The sequence below is a fragment of the Haemaphysalis longicornis genome, unplaced genomic scaffold (genome assembly GCF_048455015.1).
Source record: "Haemaphysalis longicornis isolate Haplotype H1 unplaced genomic scaffold, Haemaphysalis longicornis Haplotype H1 scaffold_9, whole genome shotgun sequence".
In the NCBI taxonomy this organism is placed as follows: domain Eukaryota; kingdom Metazoa; phylum Arthropoda; class Arachnida; order Ixodida; family Ixodidae; genus Haemaphysalis; species Haemaphysalis longicornis.
This window is the reverse complement of record NW_027526460.1, coordinates 38,227,060-38,245,923: the sequence shown is the minus strand read 5'-3', so window position 1 is coordinate 38,245,923 and position 18,864 is coordinate 38,227,060. Positions and strand designations below refer to the sequence as shown.

The following is an 18,864-nucleotide window of genomic DNA, read 5'->3' as shown; positions in this document are numbered from 1 at the left end:
AAAACACAAGATGCAAAATTTTGTATCAGTGCCCCTCTAATTGCGATGTAATCCTGAACACAAGAACCCCTTGATGATCCAAAGCGACCTTTAATGATGACTTCGGAAATATCTGCTTGAAATTTTTGCAGTGTCTGGAGTGCGGCCTGATAGCGCTCCGGCCTCGCGTTGTAGCCATGGATACAGTGCCGTCCGACAACATTCGAATATTTTACTGGAACTCGGCGACTTCCGTGGCGGTGTAGAAATTCCGTCTTACCGTTGTGATACCAGGAACAGTGGCCTGCTGTATTTTATCTTTTGTTTCAGTTCTGTTTTCATTGCTTAGGATAGTTTTTGCTGTTTTAAGTGTTTGTTTTCTCTTCGTTAGGTTCTGTTATGTTATTTAACATCATGTTACTATAGGGAGAGCACAGTAGTGCCAGATGCGACTTTCTTTGTACAACGTGCCGGTGAACATCGCTTTAATGGATTGCGTATAGTATCGTCTAGAGCTGAAAATTTTAACTTTTGCAAATTAAAATGTACCCATAGCTCTGCTAGACCTCAGTGCTCTCAACGCCCTAACTATACTAACCAAGCTGATTCCCAGAAAAACTAATATCACCGCTTTACGTGCATATTGATGATCTGTGTTTACACTGCGTCCTTACAAAATACTTCAGGGCGAAGATTGAACACTGATTATTTTTCTGTTTCGCATCTTCTTTGCATGTCTTAGCAATTTTATTGCTACTTCCACCCGGCATTCCCTACATTTTCATCACCATCATCATCATCTTGAGCAGAAATAGCATCCATAGAGTTTCTCAATATGAGAAACTCTATGGTAGCAGCATGCTTGCGTCCACTGGAGGACTCCTTCGAACATTTGACGACCCTTCTATCGTGAATTTGCTTAGTTCAATCCATGCCCCCGAATTTTCTTATTTCTGGTTCCTCCATCCCGTTCCTCCTCTTTTCATTTTTAGTGTACCGTTCTTTGGCAACCGTTTGGTTTAGACATAGTCTAGTGGTTGCCCGTACGATTTACTGTCCATTAAATTCTAGGTATGACTTTTCGCTGCCGTCCGAATATACTATGCTTTTGGTCAGTCACTTATGCGTTAGGTGTGCCTCAGCACACACTTTATAGTCATCGTCACTTCTTCACTGCCATCACAGCTTACGCTTGAAGAAGCATTCGCGTGGAGATGAAGACGAGGGTTGCCTAAGGAAAGCCATGGAAAGCGGCTCTCCATTTTTCCGCGGTGGTCGACGGAACAACAAAAGTTTCTTGGTGGCCTCGCTGTTCGTGGTTGGCGTCGCTGCTGGTACGGGAGTCATCGCCGCCATGCTGATCATCGCCATATTCCGCGACATCAGTATCACCCGCACCAAGAGGAAACTGCGTACGCTCGAACCGATTGATCACAAAGGTACCGTGTCATACCGAACACCCGCATTGTGATCTTGTGTTGGAAAAATTGGAAGGGCAGTCCACCAACACTATACCTTTACGGATAAGTATCCGTAAATACTTGTACTGTCGTCAAAATTACTCAGCACTTGACGGCATCTTGTAGGCTAGGGAACAGTACTGTTCCCTAGCCTACAAGGTACTGTTAATTGCTGAGGAATTTTGACGACAGGGCATATGCCGAGCAGATTCTGCTCGGGAAAAAAACGACAGGCGGCCAACGCTGCTTCTCAAGTGAGCAAGCGTGACGATTGAGCCGGTGGAACGCAAAGCAACGCGAGCACAGTTTGCATGTGTAAGAAAGGCCGTGTGGCGGGGTCCTCAAGCAACAAACTTAAGTTGAGCCGAGACTGAAGTTCGCGAGCGAGACGGACGAGATTTGAGTGCATACCTAACCTAACGTTTGACCAATGAATAGCGAAAGCACTTTTTCTTTGCGCCTGAAATTTGTTTTACCTCCTTGGTAAACACCAAATTCAGTTTTATACCAGTAATTTGATGGACTCCATTTGTTGTTGTTTTGTATTGCGAGTTATGTTTATTGCTGATCATTTTGTTTCAGCACTGCCCAAGGCTCTCACTGTTCGGCAGAACAACGTCACGTCTACGATACCCGCTCCGAATACTAAACCACCCAAATTACGGCACTACTACAGCACCAGAAATGCGGCTACGAAACGTAATCCGCCGTCCACAAGGACCACTACTGCTACCATTGTGCGGCAGAATACGCCGCACAAACTGTCATATTCGTTGTCTACCCAAAAGCAGCACCCCGACAGCTTTATACCGACAAACGCGAAGGGCGGAAAACCATACATGCTCAAACGAAATGTTTCTACTGGCCCCAGTGAAGACGTACGTGCTACGAGTCGCCACACAGAGTACTACTACAGGACAAGAAATTCGGCTACAAAACGTAACCCGCCGCCCACGAGGACCACTACGGCTACAGTTGTGCAGCAGAATACGCCGCACAAACTAATGTCATATTCGTTGTCTACCCGAACGCGGCACCTCGACAGTTTTATACCGACTTCCGTGAAGGGCGGAAAACCGTCCACGCTCAAACCAAATATTTCTACTGGCACCACTGAAGACGCGCGTTCTTACAGTCGCCACACATTCGGCGTGGCGAGAGCTTCTACAGCTAACATCGAAAATTCGCCGTCACGTCAACAGGGCGCTTCCTCTGAAAAACATACCGAAAAATTCGAATTACGCACATCGAGTTCGATACCTCGTAGCCAACGTTACTTTACATCGTCCGTCTCTACTGTTGCCAAGCCTGCGATTCGCAAGGGTGCTCACGATGATCGATCCCCACACGTTCACAAAGACGAGAAAAGGCTTCCACCACCACCACCCTCGTCGCCTGCTCGTTCAAGCACAGCCAGCGTGGTGTGTTCCACTGCATCAAGCGCTCTTACGGAAAAATGCCATGCTATAGCGACGTCCCACCGCAAAAGTGACGGGCACGAAGAGCGGGCCATTGTAGTTGGGAAGGGCCCTGCGCACACACACAAAATACATGCCGAAGTTAAACCGGACACTAAGCCTGCATCAGTCAACGCCCTCGCCACCTCGCCAACTACGAAAGGTGCTAAATTGACGTCACATGTACCTTCGACATTCATTCCAATAGCGAGTCCAAACACCACCGAAGAAGCAACCCCGGGTGGTGACATATCTGTAGGACCAGGGAAGTGGAACGACCTTGCGAAGGACGATAACACGCGGGCTCACGCTCACGTACCGATCCCAGAGCCGAACTCGGACGACCAAAGGACCGCGACAATCGGCTTCACGATAGATTTGAATAGTCCTTGACTTCTTATTATGCTACGATGAGTTTATTGCGTGTGCAATAGCGACCATGTTGTACACGTGCTTCACGACATCGGTAATGCTCTCTCTAGAAAGTTTTGCGCCCGTACAGTCTTCGTCAAAACTTTGTGGGCCACGGCGACCGTGGCCGGAGCAGTCGCGTGGCCGAGCAGGGGCACTGCGCTTGCCGCTGTCGGCTGGTTGCGCGGCTAAAGAGAGCGAGGGGAACTTTTGCTCTTCTTTTGTAGTGTGTCCGGCGCGACAAGTGCTGCGCAAAGTGTGCTGAAGCGTAGTGCGCCTGCTCTGAGAAACCCACCCCGCTGCACGTATCGCGCAAGCCATACTACGAAAGCGAGCGTGAAAGTTCCCCCCACTCTCTTTAGCCGCGTAACCAGCTGACAGAGGCAATCGCAGCGCCCCTGCTCCGCCACGCGCCTGCTCCGGCCATGGTCGCCGTGGCCCACAAAATTTTGACAAAGACTGTACTATTAATTTTTCGGGAGAAAATACTAATTTTTAATGCCTGAGCTCTCATTTTATGCTTGCTTTTGCACATAACTTTTGCACATAAGGGTTCTTATGGACCTTTTTGAAACCTACTCTTATTTAGAATGTCGACAAGTGCAACTACAGTTTTTAATAATTCTGTCGCATTACGAGGCTGCAATAGCGTAACATAATATTTATTTTAGTCAGAGCCTTCCTAATTTTATTGCTGAAGGGTCATGTCGAAGAAAGGTGAGCGGCGTCGTTTTGCGGGCTCGCGAGGAAATGCGATGGGTGGAGGGAAAATAAGAGGGAAGCAGAGTGCGATTGACTCGTAGGAGGGCGATGGGCACAGTAGCAGCCAATCCACGCATGGACAGTCGCCGTCGCCGTTTATTTATTGAGCTCTGGGATCCGTCGAAGTTAGCGCCGCCCCCGAAGTGTCGTGTTCCCCCGCCATGCAAAAATGGAGATGTCAGAGTACGACAATCGAATACGATTGACGCGTAGGAGGGCGATGGGCACAGTAGCAGCCAATCCACGCATGGCGAGTGGTGACGACACGCCAATGTCGCCGTCGCCAATACTTCATTTCTGAATCTGTCGTGCCTCACACGACATCCGTGCCTCACATTTTATTTCACAAAATACGTTTACTCACTTCCTTGGTTCTGGTCATTGTACCTTTTCACCACCCAGGCGTAATTTAGCGTTCGTTGCCCATATACGAAGGACGGATTGAGCAGTACTCGGACAACCAGCCCGCGTTCTGCCTGCGGCGCGAGGCGGAAAATGGTTTGTTCTTCCCGCGCCCGCACCCAGCATCAGTGGTTCTGCACCTTTTGTTTTCTAACGCACTGAAGGAGACAGCAACGCAAAACAGACGTCGTCACGACAATTTTGGCACGTACAACGTGCCACCCCATCAAACACAAGTTGTCTTGGAGACGTCTTGAAACAGCCTGAAACAGCTACAATCGTCTACCTCTACATGAAGACATCTTGCAAACGGTTACCGCTAGCAGTTTTGAGTAGTTTATTTGTAAACGTGTAAAAGATGTCTTGCTGAGAACAACACAAGCTTATGCTACACCAAGAGGTTTAAATACGTCTCTTGAGAGAGGTTTATCTGGAGACATGGTGAAGAAGTGTTACCCGAGCCTATTTGTTTTCTATGCGTCTTGACACTTTGAAAACCACTCATGATAAATTTACTAGAAATGCCTTCCTTGACATTTGCGCTTAAATATGTCTGAACACGCCTTATCTCAAAACAACTTTAAGCACACACATGCTCTACACATCTATAGTAAAAAATCCCTACATTTAACTTCAGCAAGAAATCGCCTACATTTTCTATCTCTACTATGCTTTTTTTTCGAACAGCCAAGCCAGATTCTTTCTTTGTGATCCATTTTACCCGCCGTGGATCTTCAAATCTGCCGATTCAATGAAATCACTGCAGCTATTTTTCAGCTTTAGGCCTTGATTGTTGTAAATTGTGCTGCTAAAACCACATTACGTACTTTTAATTTGCGCTATCTCTGGTCCTCCTCGCAATTCATGAATTGCACCGTATGCAATACTGTGAGGATTTGGCGTGGAGGCTGGGGCATTCAGGTGGCATGGCGAGGCGAATGGGAGTTATTTAAAGGAAAGCATTTATTTGAACATTATACAACACGATTGACCACACCAGAGGCAGGCACAAATGAAGCACAAACAAGCAAGCGTGTCCCAGACCTCGCACGGGCCTGGAGCTGCGTGGCGTAATGGCACTGAATGTGACGCTAGTGATCACCCAATGACTACAGCACATGTGGCTGGCTGCTCGCATCCCGCCCCCCTTTGGTTGACCCCCTCTCGCGGACAGTAATATCCGCACATTGTCCACAACAGGCACAACACTGATACACACAGGGGAAACACTGCCGCACGCTTCACTCGTGCACCAAGTCATCTAGGTGGCTAGACAGCCAATAAGCGCATTGTACCGTTTAAGCTGTGGCTGCACTGACTGCAGAGGTGAGTCTAAACTGTCCTGCGTCCTTGCACTGGCAGTTTCATGCAACTGAAGCGTGGTAAGGGCCTTAGCCTTGGCTTCGAGGTTCGTGAAAGGCGTGCCAGTTGTCCTTGGACAGGAGGTTGCCGACACCCTCTCAAATGGAGCTGCATGTGGCACACAGTATGCCACAATTGCTACGCAGGAAGTCCTTGCTCGTTTTGTAGCCAAATGCTGAATGGTCGATGCTGCTGCCAAACTTTCCGGCATGGGCTTTGTACAGCTGAAGTACATTGATGACACTCACGAAGTGGTCAGCCAGGTGCGGCACAAGTTGTCCTTGGTCTCTTATGGTACCACAGGTGGCTCGAGTTGGGCGTTGGCTGCTGCACAGGTCGCGGCTGGTTGGCGCTGTTGACGAGCTTGGAACCTGGAGGTGGCTGGCTCACGAGCGTTTTTCACTTTCTGTCCATGTACAAAGTTTTCGGCATGCTGGGCGTGCTGTTGGCTGGGCTGAAAGTAGTTGGCAGGTGGTTCACCGACAGTATGAACTCTTTCTAGCTGTTGAAGGAATTCTGTATGTGCTTGACTTCCTTTGTGAGAACTGGCCTGACAGAACTTGGTTTCGCCACCCACCCGTGTCAAGCGTACGGCATCCGGGAGGCTCAGAAGGAAGCGGAGGGGGCCACAGAAGCCGTACTGCTTGAATGGAAGGTCCTGGCCTTTACTCGTTTTGAATTCGCACAGACACTGTAGAGTTAGCGGTTGCTTGGCTGCGATGAGCAAGGCACGGATAATGGCTTTGATTGTAGGTCATTACATTCACCTTTGAAAGCTATGGTTCACTAGGGCCCCTGAGTTTTCAGGAACTGCTTTCCGTCTGCATCGTACCGGTATGTGCTCCGACTGTAGGGCAACGGGCTAGCAGGTAAACACGGAGCTTCATATCAGTGATGTGGTCAAGATCATCGCTGTGGCAAGCAAAAACAGCTCTGTGTTCGGCCAATGTACCTTTTATAACTGTGTGCTGGCTGGGAGTGGGCCGGCTGCGAAGCGGGACGATGGAATATTGGGGTGATGGCGCGCGAACACCGCGTCGGATGCGACGGTGTCATGCGACAGGGGCACTTCTTGAGGGCAATGTTTGGGCTACTAACACTTGCTATGGCAGCTGCTCTGGCAAAGGCAACGGATCATGTTGCAGGCAGCCTTTGGCACTGTGTCTGGCAAGGCTAAGTACCGTAGCTGGGTCTAACGTCAAAGGCACCGCGGCGGACGAAGCAGAAGCCTTCGCTTCAACCGGGTGGCTAGCTTCATGCTGATGCCGAATGTCGGCTTCCAGTCACCGAATGAGCTCTTCTTTGAAACCGGCAGTGTCCAGCTGTCGCCGTGCCAATTCTTTCCGTATGAGGTCGATGAATAGGCGCGACATTGTCACTGAGACGAGCCGCTCCCACACAATTCCCGGCATGATATTCCGCCTAGCCGGATACACGCAGGCGGTCACACACAAAACACAATCTTGCTGGAGCGTCCGCCAGCAAGATTGGCGGACGCTCCAGTCTTGTTGGTGGTCTAGACCACCGGCCCTCTCAAGAGCACCAGCACACCTTTGCCCTCCCCCTCAAATGTGTGTGCATCACACCACCCACACGCGCGCTGATGTAATTCTGCCTGGATCCACAACGGTTATGTATACATTCTAAAATGTCACATGAAGGAAATTTTGAGCAATCGTCAGCGTTACTACAGTAACCAAAATGACAGAGAAATTATCAACTCTGCAAGTTTAAGCCACTCTATCATGTTGTAGCCTCTTCAGTGTCTATGGTGTTGTATCTTGTAGCCATGCTTCAGTTTGAACATCAGGGCCTCTGTTATCCAATAGAATACTTTAACTGTGTCATTACTGTCCGTTTCATGCTGAAGCGTGGTAGTCTAGCATTTATGCATGCGTGACCATGCCGTTACGCATGATTTCTTGGTGTACTCCGGGAAACAAAATGCTGACTTGTTTCGAGCATCGCATCATGCCCAAAGGTCATGCTGGGTCTGTACGACTGTCCAATGCTCTGTTTTTTGGTGGACTAAGGAGCTTCCCAACTTAATTTCCATTTCCCGTGTCACTAACGAAAACTACAAAATTCTTATGCACCCTATACATTCCAAAACCGTCCATGCTCTTACACTGTAAAGACTAAACCGGCAGTCTGTATTCGGCTGAACAGTGGCAGTGCATGAGTGCGCTAAAAAGTTTGTCATTTCATTATGTTTGAAACCAAACTGGTAGAACCTTATTATGATTCCTTCCTCAGATCTTACGACAGAATTACAAGTGTGGCAAGATTTTGCTCGACTTGCACAGGACATGCCTTACCGCAAGAGCATGGTCACACACCGCCATCTTTGTGTTATTATTTTTTCTTGCTAAATTTAATGTTTGATATGGCAGTGAATAATGAACTTAGCAGTGGCTTGCTATGCCTTATCCAGGAGTGGTTCTTACTCTTAAAGGGATGGCCGCCCCAGAAAAGTTACTGTATAGTACGAGCCTTCAGGTGGGCTCTAGGGCATTTATGCACGAAGCATTGAATACTTGACAGAGAATAATGGAACTATTTCAGAACCCCAAGAGGGAGCTCAGTACACCAGACTCGACATTTGGGCTGTACTGAAATGTCGACCAGCTTCTTATGTTCGCTCAGAGCTCTGATAGAAGCTACGAGATGGGATGCGTTAGAGACTCAAAACAGAAACGGAAATCGCAACTGGCATGGCTTGACAAATACCGATGGCTGAATTATTCCGCTTTGCGTGAGGGGTAATCCTGCCATGTTCATGTAATTTTCGCCATTAACAGCGCTGTTCTTGTGTTGATATCTGTGTGTTTATGGTTGGTATTTGCTGAAATTATTGCTAGCGATATAACGCTTCTTGTATGCATGATTCATAGCCTGTGGTTTCTCTTAACAAAGCACCTGCGCTACACATATATTTGTAGTGCAGGTCTTATCTTAAAAAGAAAACGAGAGGCTAAAGTAACGTAAATTATGTTATAACGTAAGTGCATAAATTCGATGCAGACTGCACAGAAAGAGCTCCATTGGCCTTACACTGGAAGCTGCAGTACGGGCGTAGAATGCTTATATGCCAAAAATTTTCTTTTTCATTTGGGACAAGCACAACTAAATGAAAAAATCTCATTCTTGCTGCAGAACTGTGACCTTCCCAAGAGAAAATAGTAGTTGGTACCACTGTTTTATGGTTAAATTCCCAGCTGGAACTAGCTGGTACCAGTTGGGACCAGCAAGGACCAGCTGGGCCCAAATGGGAATTTAACCATACACCACCTGGGACCAGTTACATTTTCTCTTGGGTTACCTTCGGAGTCGAGGTATGGCGATCATCCCGGGGATGTGGGCTGGTCACAATCGGGTACGCCGTGGTTCACCTGAAGTCGCTCTATATATACATGTCGCAGGGCCGCCTGGAGCGCTTGGAGCTGGGCGTGCCTGCTGCCTGTTTCGGGCAAAGGTTCTGCGCCTGGAGAGCCCCGTGTGCGGACGTGTCGGATCGCGAGCACCGCAGATGCTTGCGCTAGGCGAGGGCTTTTCACTGCTCGGCCCAGAAGGTAGTGCTGGTAGCTCGTACATGCCTGGTAATTATGGAGAGGGCTCATTGATGTCAGTACCCCCTGCCCTTGCCAGCAGCTGGTTCACTCCCTGTGAGATGCACGCGATGTGGACCAGATGGGCTGGTTCATAGCCATTTACGGCACTGTTGCGGCAATGGCAAAGCTTACGTAAAACACCTCTCTGTGGTTACCATGCACACACAGGCGGCGTCAGACTTGGACTGCGATATGCGAAGGCCCTGCACTCGAGGCTGGGCGCTTGGTCGCCGCATCAACAGCCTCCTGGGATGCTGCAGAGGCGCCTGCCAGCTGGCCACCTCTCTCCCTTCTCGACGTTGTCCAGGAGGCGCATAGGTACGATGCTCCTTTGGTGCGCTCCAGTTCCAACGTAGTGAGGCTCACCAACCCCGTATTCGGAAAGCCAGCTTACCGAATGACATAAGAAATTCGTTCGTAAGGGCCGTAAAAGGTAGCATGAGAGAAAGCCAGCATGCATTTCAAAAGCCATCCATATGAGAATTCAGTGGCCTTGTTGAAGTGGAGCAGTGAGGTTCAGTTAATGCAGGAGGAACGAACCTTAGGGGGTTGTGGATAGACAAGCAACTTGGCTAAGGCGGTGGTCTTCGAGGGGCTGGGGGATCGTGTTAACGGTGCCAGTTGAGAGTAATGCTATGTTCAGACTACCGACGTAACAGTCATATCGTGCGCTATGGACGTACAAAAACGGCGTTTCATGCAGTTCGGTTGGCTGAAGGGCGAAATGACGTCATTATTTAAAGATATTGCGACAGTTGTGACAACTGTCTGAACCCGGCCTAAGCGTATTGTAGAGGGGTTGGCTGGAAGGCGAAGTGTTACTCTGTATACCCTGCGCTGTAAAGCTTGATTGATTGTATCGCTTAACGCTCCGACGCAACGCAGGCGACGAGGCGCGTTTTTTAGGTCCGGAGTACCTTAGGACCTCACAATGTCCGTCCGCGTCCGTGCGCATAACATTTAAAATCGCAGAAAATCACACAGGCACCGGCAGGATTCGGGCCTGTGTTTGGTAGACCAGACAGAGGTAGTGTCAGTCGTCTTACCTATTGGGCTACGACCGTGGGTTAGTACCCGAGAGCCAAACGGCTTACTCCCTCGCCTGTAAGGGTGCGGAGTACCTTAGGACCTCCCAAGGTCCGTCCGCGTCAATGCGTGCGCACACCACCATTAAGCGAAAATCTGTGTGAAAACTATCTAAAAGGGTACAAGAGCACTCTAAAACACTCGAAAACAGGCAATAACATAATCTAGCAACGAGATTGGATTGCAAAACATTTATTGAGCATACAAATGGGTGGCTTTCTCAGTCCAGATAGCCGCGAGCTAGCGCAGCTGCTTGGGCGCGAGGTAATGAGGCGTTCTTGGTTCTCGCACCGTGAGATGGCCAGCTCGCGCTCCCACTGCTCAGGGGATGGGGAAGGGAGGGGGTTTGGCGCGTAGGGGCATTCCCACACCAAGTGGTAGGTAGTGTTTGGGACGGAGCAAGAAGGGCAGTTGTAGGGATAAGTGGAGGGAGAGATGTAGTGGAGTATCGTGGTGTTGTAAAATGTGTTGGTCTGCAGTCGACGCCAAATGCGAGCCGCCTGTGTGCTGATGAATGGGTGAGGAGGAGGGTATTGAAGCCGCAGTTGGCGATAATGATATAGGATTTCAGTGCATCGGGGAGCACCGGGGGATAGATGGAGGGTTCGGAAAGGTCCTCTTCCGTCGACGAAAACGCCCGGAATATAAGAGCGCGGGCAGCGGCATGTGCCGCCTCGTTTCCCTCGAGGGAAGAATATCCTGGTGTCCATACGAGAAAACGCGCAAAAGCACGGGTGTAGTCAGGTTGTGATCAAGTTTTAATACACAGTGACTGCATGGAACTACGCTAAATGGCGCTACGCGGAAACATGAGATGGCGCCGCGGTGCACCGCGTATGTAAGAGGGTTCTGAAAATCCCATACCCTCTTCCCGCCGTGGACGAAAACGAACGTAAGACGCGTCACGTTGCTGCAAACGTCTACGAAGACAACGAGCTTACCCGAGTACGAAACCGCGGCAAGCGGAGGCAAAGTGACTGAAATCGAATGACGGTCGGGGCGCAAATCGGATTTCACTCGGGGTGCAACTTGGATGTCACGGTCCCCGTACTCCACACCCTCGCCATTATCCACGGAGTTGAGATGCTGCCATTTTTTTTTAACATGCGCCTAATGTGCGCCGAAATCTCGTGCACACGGGTGTTTTTGCTTTTCGCCTCCATCAGAAAAGCGGCCGCCGTGGCCGGGAATCGAAGCCGCGACCTCGTAGAAGCATGACTGAAAGTCTATAAAACTAATTTCATGTAATCTATGGTGCCTAAGGATGCTTATCGGCCTGCTCCCTTCCCTACTATGGAGCTGTAATAAACCGGGTCGCCAGCCTGCAGCTGCTTCCGTTCCTGACTGCTGCATATGTGTAACTTTGGCTTTTTCTTCTTGTTCTTTTTTTTTCAGATGTTGCATTCACTTGGCCTCAGCGCGCTGGCCTTGTTCGACAAGTCAGGACGCCTCTTTGAAGTTCCAAACCCGAAGCGCGTCCAAGCCTGCCCGTGTTCTGTACAAGCTTGCAATCCTTCACGCCGCCAAAACATGACGTCGTAGCATCTCGCCATGTCTCTCATACTCCTTGCTTCAATTGCGAAAATAAAAGAGTTTTCTAAATATTTGCTGCCTCTATCAAGGCTCCTGAGCTCGCTGGCTACGCCAGCTTGAGCACAGTGGCGTGCATGTACAGAATTGAAAATAAAAATTAAAAATATGAATATAAAAGGGAATTTGGATGGGAAACTACGTTTTAGAACAAACCCTCACTCACTAAGATCTCTGAATACGAATAAATAAGATCACATGAAAACTCACGTCGAAGAGAAAACTTACACACGTGATGTGAACGCTTCCCCCAAAAGGTCTAACATTACGCTGCACGCAAGGGAGCAAATTCTGACTTTCCTAGGTCAACCTCTCCAATAAACATATTTCTCTCTCTCTTTCTCTCTCGGGTGCGAGGACTGACACCCTTCTGCGGGGCTTATACTTCCACAGTTCCAGTGAAAAGTTTAACTAAAGAACGCTTGAAAAGACCCCCTTTATCAGCAAAAGATTTGCCCGATAACATGAAAGTTGCCACCCTTCGAGCCGAAGTATTCTGCACTATGGTCAAAAACACGGCAAGTTTGCTGAAAGGTCCTCGGATTTCCAAATTACTGTCTCCGTTAATTAATTACGCGAAACTCGGTAATGCGTGGCTAATTACAGTTTCGCAGGCTTGTGGATGTGAAGGGGCGTATATTTTGAGCGTCCCGAAAATCTTTGGCCTGAACGGGCATTGTCTAAACATTCTGAAGGCACCAAAAGGCGCAAGAAAGGCGCTCCGAGGCATGATTTGCGTCGCCGTTATCAGGAAAATCTTTTGCTGATAAGGGGGGTCTTTTCAAGCGTTCTTTAGCGAAACTTTTCCCTCAAAAGGTGTAGGTATAGCCCTGCAAAAGAGAGTCAGCACGTACACCCTCAAGGGAGTCAAAGTTTACACCTTTTCGCGCAGCCTAATGTTACACCATGGTTACACCTTCGAGTGAAAAGTTTTGCTAAAGAATGCTTGAAAATACCCCCCTTATCAGCAAAAGATTTTCCTGATAACGACGACGCAAATCGTGCCTCTTGGCGCCTTCCTTGCCCTTTTCGGCGCCGTCGGAATGGTTAGAAAGCGCCCGTTGAGGCAAAGTGTAACTTTGCGCCTGCATGCGGGCTGAGTTGAGACGTACATATTTCGTCCCCATTAGTACACCCGCGGCTAGTAGCGCTAGTTCTGAAGCTTTCAGCCTTAGCTTGACCAGGCAAATTACTCATGTGTTTAGTTCCACACGCATTAGGGAACATTATTAGAGCCATTTAATAGCGGAGTCTGTCCGTGAGAGGGCGTTCCTCTGCGCCAATGACGTGTGGAGGTTAGATAGCGGTATACAGTGGCCGGCAGATTTCGTCGTCTTGTCAGAGATTGAGCCCCGCGCATAAGCCGTAAGCCTGATTCAGTACCTTTTCAGATTTTTTTCACTTTTGTTCCTTTCTCTTTCATTTCTTTTACTTGGTCTGTTATCGCATTACTGTTTCTTAATTCAGTACATCTATTTCTATCGTCGAATAGGACTCCTCTGGTTTGAAGCGAAAATGTGGCCGTATGTGAACATTATTTGTTTGCCGCTGAGCTTTCGGTGCCTATGATTAGTGCTGAACGCTTTGGTGAGTGTAGCAAGGGAGGACAACAATCGTGAATCATTTTATGCATTTTTATTGACCACGAAGGAAATATATTCTTTGCCAGGGCACACTTGCTTTCGAGATGAAGGAGCCCGCTGGTCAAGCAAGTAGGCGGGAGACATAACCAAACGTCTTTTGACTCTTGGCAGCGTCAACAGACACTGACGCCGCCATCACTACGAACACCGGAACGCGCGCAAACTGTTTATTTCCGGTGAGTTTGAAGCAAACGTCCCCCTGGGGGTGAAAACTCAGTTGGGGTTCCCCACAGGCTCACATCCTTCGCACAGGTAATGCACACTCTGGCAGGGCTGCTAGGCTCCCCTGTGACGATCTGCTTGGGGCTTAGCGTCACTGAGGCGCTTTGCGACAGTTTTTCGCATTGCCACCATGCATAATCGAGCCCTTCACTGCACATTTACGTACAACACTTGTCGATACTGAATCGCTAATCTTTCAGCAGCTACATCTGATAAAACTCTGGTATGGCACGCCATGGTTTATCTGGACACAAATTGGTGCAGTTAGAGCCACTGAGAAAACTAAACAGTACGCCGAGTATTACACTCAACTCTACGAGTGACGACAAGAACGTTCAGACTTCTGTCCCCATGCTACTTTGCCGGCGGCTACGCCGAACTCCCCTGCACAAGTTACAGCAGTCCGTTTACCTTTTTCGCCGTCCGGGGCCAAATCCTGGGAGGGCGCGTTGCCTAGAATGAACACTTTAACACCAGCCAGAGGACAAAGTACCCGAGTAAGAACTTCGCTTCATGAACGGTGCGACGTTCACACGGGGTCCCTAACCGCACTCCTAGCTAATCATTTTTGGAATTAGGCTCACTAGGAGTGCGAACTTGTTCGCTCTTTTTTTGTCTCTCCGAACTTTAATGAGCGCCATTATGACGACTAGGATTTGCTAAAATACTGTTCGAAACGAGATACAAGAGACCGGAACAGTACTTGATGTCGCTCGAGCCGACAGAGCCAGCGAGCCGCATCGACTGTGTACAAACGACAAAGGCAGTACTCCGGTTTCGAACAGGGTTTAATTCCAAGACAGACGCAGCGACGGACAGCTCGACTCGAACGGCATCCGTGAAGGCTCGATGACGGCACCGTCCTCCAAGGTGGTAACCAGGACGCATAAATAGGAGGCGGTCTGCACCAAGAGGCAAATCACGTTAAAAATGTTACGTTTAGGGAGATCACCATTCCTTACCGATTGCAAACAGGGGTTAATGATTTCAAGACAGGCGCAGCCATGTAGAGCTCGACTCGAACGGCATTCTGGACGTCTCGATCACGGCCCCGTCCTGCTCGGCGGTGGCCGGTACGCATAGGCAGGAGGCGGTCTGGAAAAAAAGGCAAAGCACGTTAGAAATGTTGTAATTTCGAAGGTAATCACGGCTTACCGAATGCGGGGACCATGATTACATCTGGCAAGAACGGGAAGGGACGCTGAAAGGCAAAGTAACAGACGAACAGCGACAGAACCACTTTTATTACCAGAAAACACCTCTGTACAAAACACGCGTCGTCGAGCTCAGTAGATAGGACAGATGGAGACGTGTACCTGCCTAGCCAGAAGAGTAGTGCATGTTTGCGGGAAGGAGCAAGTGCAATAAGACACGACGCAAGGGTCAGGGAAAGGGGAGGGCGGAGGCGGTGCCGGACGCGAACCTGAAAAGGAACCAAGGACACCAATTCCATCACTCGCCTTTGCCACGACCCCAATTTGGAGCCGCGGACCGCAGAGCTGCGTTCCGTGCTTCAGTGATGCTCGTTGAAGGTGGCGACTGTATTCCGAACGCCGCGCGAACCGAGGACGTGCAAGCGGAAGGCATTATCGAAGTGCATATACCTCGGCTACCGCGGCGTTCGGAAAGGAAGACCGACTATCACCACAACTTAACGGGGCTTCCGAGCTGAGTCCGACGCTAGAGGCAGTGGCGAAGGACTCCAACACCGCCACTGCGCCGCTGTCCCGAAAGCTACAGCCTAACGCGCACCGCAAAGCTTTGGCGACAGTCGGAATCCCTTCGTCGCGACGGCCCAGGAAACGTCCGGCTCCGAGGGTAATGTGCGCTCGGTTAGGAAAATTCACATACGCAAACATTCAGCGTCGCGAAAAAAATGATACAAAAGCCGGTTTCGTGGGCACGCCGCACGTCGCACCGGGCCTTCAGCCACGGAACTCACCACTTGGAAGAGTCGTCGTGAAGACTGTGAAGCAGCATACCGTGAAGGAAGTCCGTGAGGCCCTCGTGGGTATTTGAGAGAGAGAGAAACATCTTTATTTGCCCTTCTATAAAGGCTTCTGCGTTGCTGGGGGAAGGAGCTGCTGTTACCAGTCGCCCCCAAGAACTGCCTCAATGTGTTGGAGGAGGGCCTCCCAGTGCTCTTCTTCTGTCAGTCGTAATGAGGAGGTGGTCAATTGTCGGACTGAGGGCGCGTACCGGCCGGCGCTTTTCGTCCGCTTGCGGAGAGCGAGTTTGAGTTGTTTTTGGGGATCCTCTGGGGGGTCAAGCCACTCCGCCCAAGTGCCAGGAGTAGGGGAAAGGGAGTCTGTGTATATGTTTCTTGTCTGTATAATCTCTAAGCAGTCCCACATGTAGTGCTGGTTGTTAGGGTACCCGTGACCGCAGCGTGGGCAGCTAGGGTGGCCAGGTTTATTTTCTATGTAGTGCATGGAAGAGTCGTCGTGAAGACTGTGAAGCAGCATACCGTGAAGGAAGTCCGTGAGGCCCTCGTGGGTATTCGCTTGTCCGAGCGAGCCGGTTGGGAGCGGGGATGGCACAGGCACAACGAAAAACGACTGAAGGAAACGAAAACGACAACACTTATGGCATTAAAACACCTCTTAACGCGAACCCAATAGACAGTATACCGCGTGGAAAAAAACTGACCTGTCCATCGCCGCCGTCACCCCGCCGCCAGCTACTTTGCGCCCGATGCGCAACAGGCAGGCAAGATGGCATACCCCTTGTTCTAAAACGCGCTTCTACTGGCATTACAGAGCGCTGCTTTTGGTCGGCTACCGCCTACCCTTCCACTCTTTCACATCGATATCGTCTTCCAGAACATTCTGCCAGTTGTAAAACAAAACGAAAAAGTTATCGCATCAAGTCGCAGCCGCGCGGCCACCGGAGCATGCATGACAGGGCATTTTATGCTGCGTCACGGAGCAAGATAACGTTCTTGCTTGGTGGTTCTTCATGTCGGCTAGGTGCTTCGGCTGGCGCGATCGCACGGTCGCATCGATCATGCGGCCGTTACCGGCCGTCTTTCGCGGCTTTTGAAACCGAATAAAAAAAATTCCCCCGCATTTCCCCGAGGGGGAGAATGTGAAAGTGCGAATGCACGGTTGTCGGCCCGCTTGCGGCGCTTGCGCTCGGCCCCCGCTGCCCACCGCCTCGCCGCCTTCTCTTCCATCTCTTCCATCGGGTTTGTAGCATCACGTGTACACCACGCAGTTATCAAGCCGCTATAACGCCGCTGAGTCGCCAACGCACGCCGCTGACGACGTAGTTTGAATGGGTTAAAGATATAAGGCGCGTTACTCACACAGACATCAGCGTGGCGTCCGTGGCTTAGTCGGTAGAGCGTCGCGCTGCGGCCGCAAAGTCCTCGGGTCGAAACCTGGCGCCGGATGCTGTTTCTTTTTTAAATATAGAGGAGCACTGCGGACGCCGCCGACGCCGCCGCCGCCGCCGGCGGTGGATGGTTTGGGGTCGCTTATAAAGTGCATTCGCACTTAAAACGCCACGTCTTGAAGAAACAGTCGACTGCGCGGGAACACAAATGCTACTGCGTACGAGTCATTGATTGATTGATTTATTGAATGACTGACTGACTGATTGATTGATTGATTGATTGATTGATTGATTGATTGTAAGGTTCAACGCGCCGGCAAAATTAAAGCGCTGAGGCACGCCGTATAGTGGAGGGCTCCGGATTGATTTTGACAACCTGGGGATCTTTAACATGCGCCGAAATCTCGTATATACACGGGCGGTTTGGCTCTTCGTATCCACTAGAAAAGTGGCCGCCGTGCCCGGGACTCGAACCCGCGTCCCCGTTTTCAGCAGCACAACGCCTAAGCCACTGAGCCATCGCGGCGGGTGCGTACGAGTCGTGACTGTAAGAAAATTAGTGCCCTTTCCACTCTGAAGAAAAATGACCTGCGAAGCTGGACGCAGTCCACGGAGTGCATGAAAGGAAACACGTTTGTTAGTAAGTAGCGACTGAGGTTACTTCCTAGCCAATTAGCTGAATGAAACTTGGAAGGACCCAAGATTCAGTCTCGCGGACAAGCTAGGAGCTGACTCCCGCTTCGTAGGCATCTCACTGTTCGTGTAACACACCAACCCAATCCGCTCGATCACTGAGAGGTCACCGGACAAGTCGCATTGGGCCGTTTGACGTCCGCGTTTAAACCTCCCGCCAGCACAACGGAGGCGCCATCAGTAAGGACCGCGTGCACGCACCCCTCCCCCCAAGCCGTGCACGCCGGCAACCGGTTATGTGTGCGGGCTTAGAAGTGAAAGAAACCTGAACAAGTAATACTGCCCCACGTCGGCGTTTTAAGCGGACAAGTTGCCCTTCATCCGGGAGGTATTCGCAGCTACTCGACGAGCTGGAACTAGAGGGCGCAGTGCGGCGGTAGCGGCTTTCTATACATGGTGAAGTTGAGCAAAACAAACAAGGTCAAAGAAGAAACGACAAGAAAGTGCGCTTGTCCTTTCGTTTCTTATTTGCCCTCGTTTGTTTTTGCGCAACGTTGCCACCGATCGCCTCCAACTACCATGCAGGAGCACCGATAAGGCGAATGTATGCAAATACGCACGCGAGCGAAACCAAAGCTTTTCGCACCACCTATCAGCTGATGGGACACTCGTTACAGCGCTATGATGTAAAGGGAAGGTGGCGCGATAACTCCCAGCAGAATTCCAAACGCAACCGTCAAGAAAAAAGCAGACGGCAAAAGCCGACGGAATGCGTTCCGCCAACACGCCCGCCGGCGCACAATAGAGAAATAAAAAATTAGAAGAGTGAACACACGGGCTTATCGCGGCCGAGTGGCCTGACTCCCGCACCATCCGGCAGTCGGCGCAAGTGATAAAAAATTATACAATA

At 50.1% G+C, this 18,864-nt stretch overlaps 2 protein-coding genes across 3 annotated transcripts in view; one reads left to right on the top strand and one right to left on the bottom strand.

Annotated features, from left to right (window-relative positions):
- The window catches only part of LOC144151924 (uncharacterized), a 541,357-nt gene extending 529,234 nt beyond the window's left edge, over positions 1 to 12,123 (top strand). The window contains exons 3-5 of one of the 2 annotated variants that reach the window (XM_077683093.1): positions 9,256 to 9,405; positions 9,613 to 9,762; positions 11,926 to 12,123. In XM_077683093.1, coding sequence (XP_077539219.1) covers positions 9,256 to 9,405; positions 9,613 to 9,762; positions 11,926 to 11,987 — 362 coding nt within the window. In that variant the 3' untranslated portion in view covers positions 11,988 to 12,123. The other variant, XM_077683094.1, reaches the window with a different exon arrangement.
- An 806-nt stretch (positions 12,124 to 12,929) lies between these two features.
- LOC144153147 (uncharacterized) lies at positions 12,930 to 16,889 on the bottom strand. Its single transcript, XM_077684798.1, has 6 exons — positions 16,635 to 16,889; positions 16,453 to 16,543; positions 15,141 to 15,186; positions 14,948 to 15,080; positions 14,689 to 14,887; positions 12,930 to 12,950 (listed from the first exon to the last, which is right to left on the bottom strand). Exons 1-6 carry the CDS (start codon positions 16,640 to 16,642, stop codon positions 12,930 to 12,932), a joined length of 498 nt encoding a protein of 165 aa, XP_077540924.1. The 5' UTR covers positions 16,643 to 16,889.
- Between the last annotated feature and the right edge of the window lie 1,975 nt (positions 16,890 to 18,864).

Bases quoted from the DNA above. Each gene is read 5' to 3' on its own strand.
- LOC144153147 (XM_077684798.1), bottom strand. The intron at 15,081-15,140 runs GTAAGCCGTGAT...CTTTTTTTCCAG, and splicing joins AATCATGGTCCCCGCATTCG to ACCGCCTCCTGCCTATGCGT. The intron at 14,888-14,947 runs GTAAGGAATGGT...CTCTTGGTGCAG, and splicing joins TTAACCCCTGTTTGCAATCG to ACCGCCTCCTATTTATGCGT.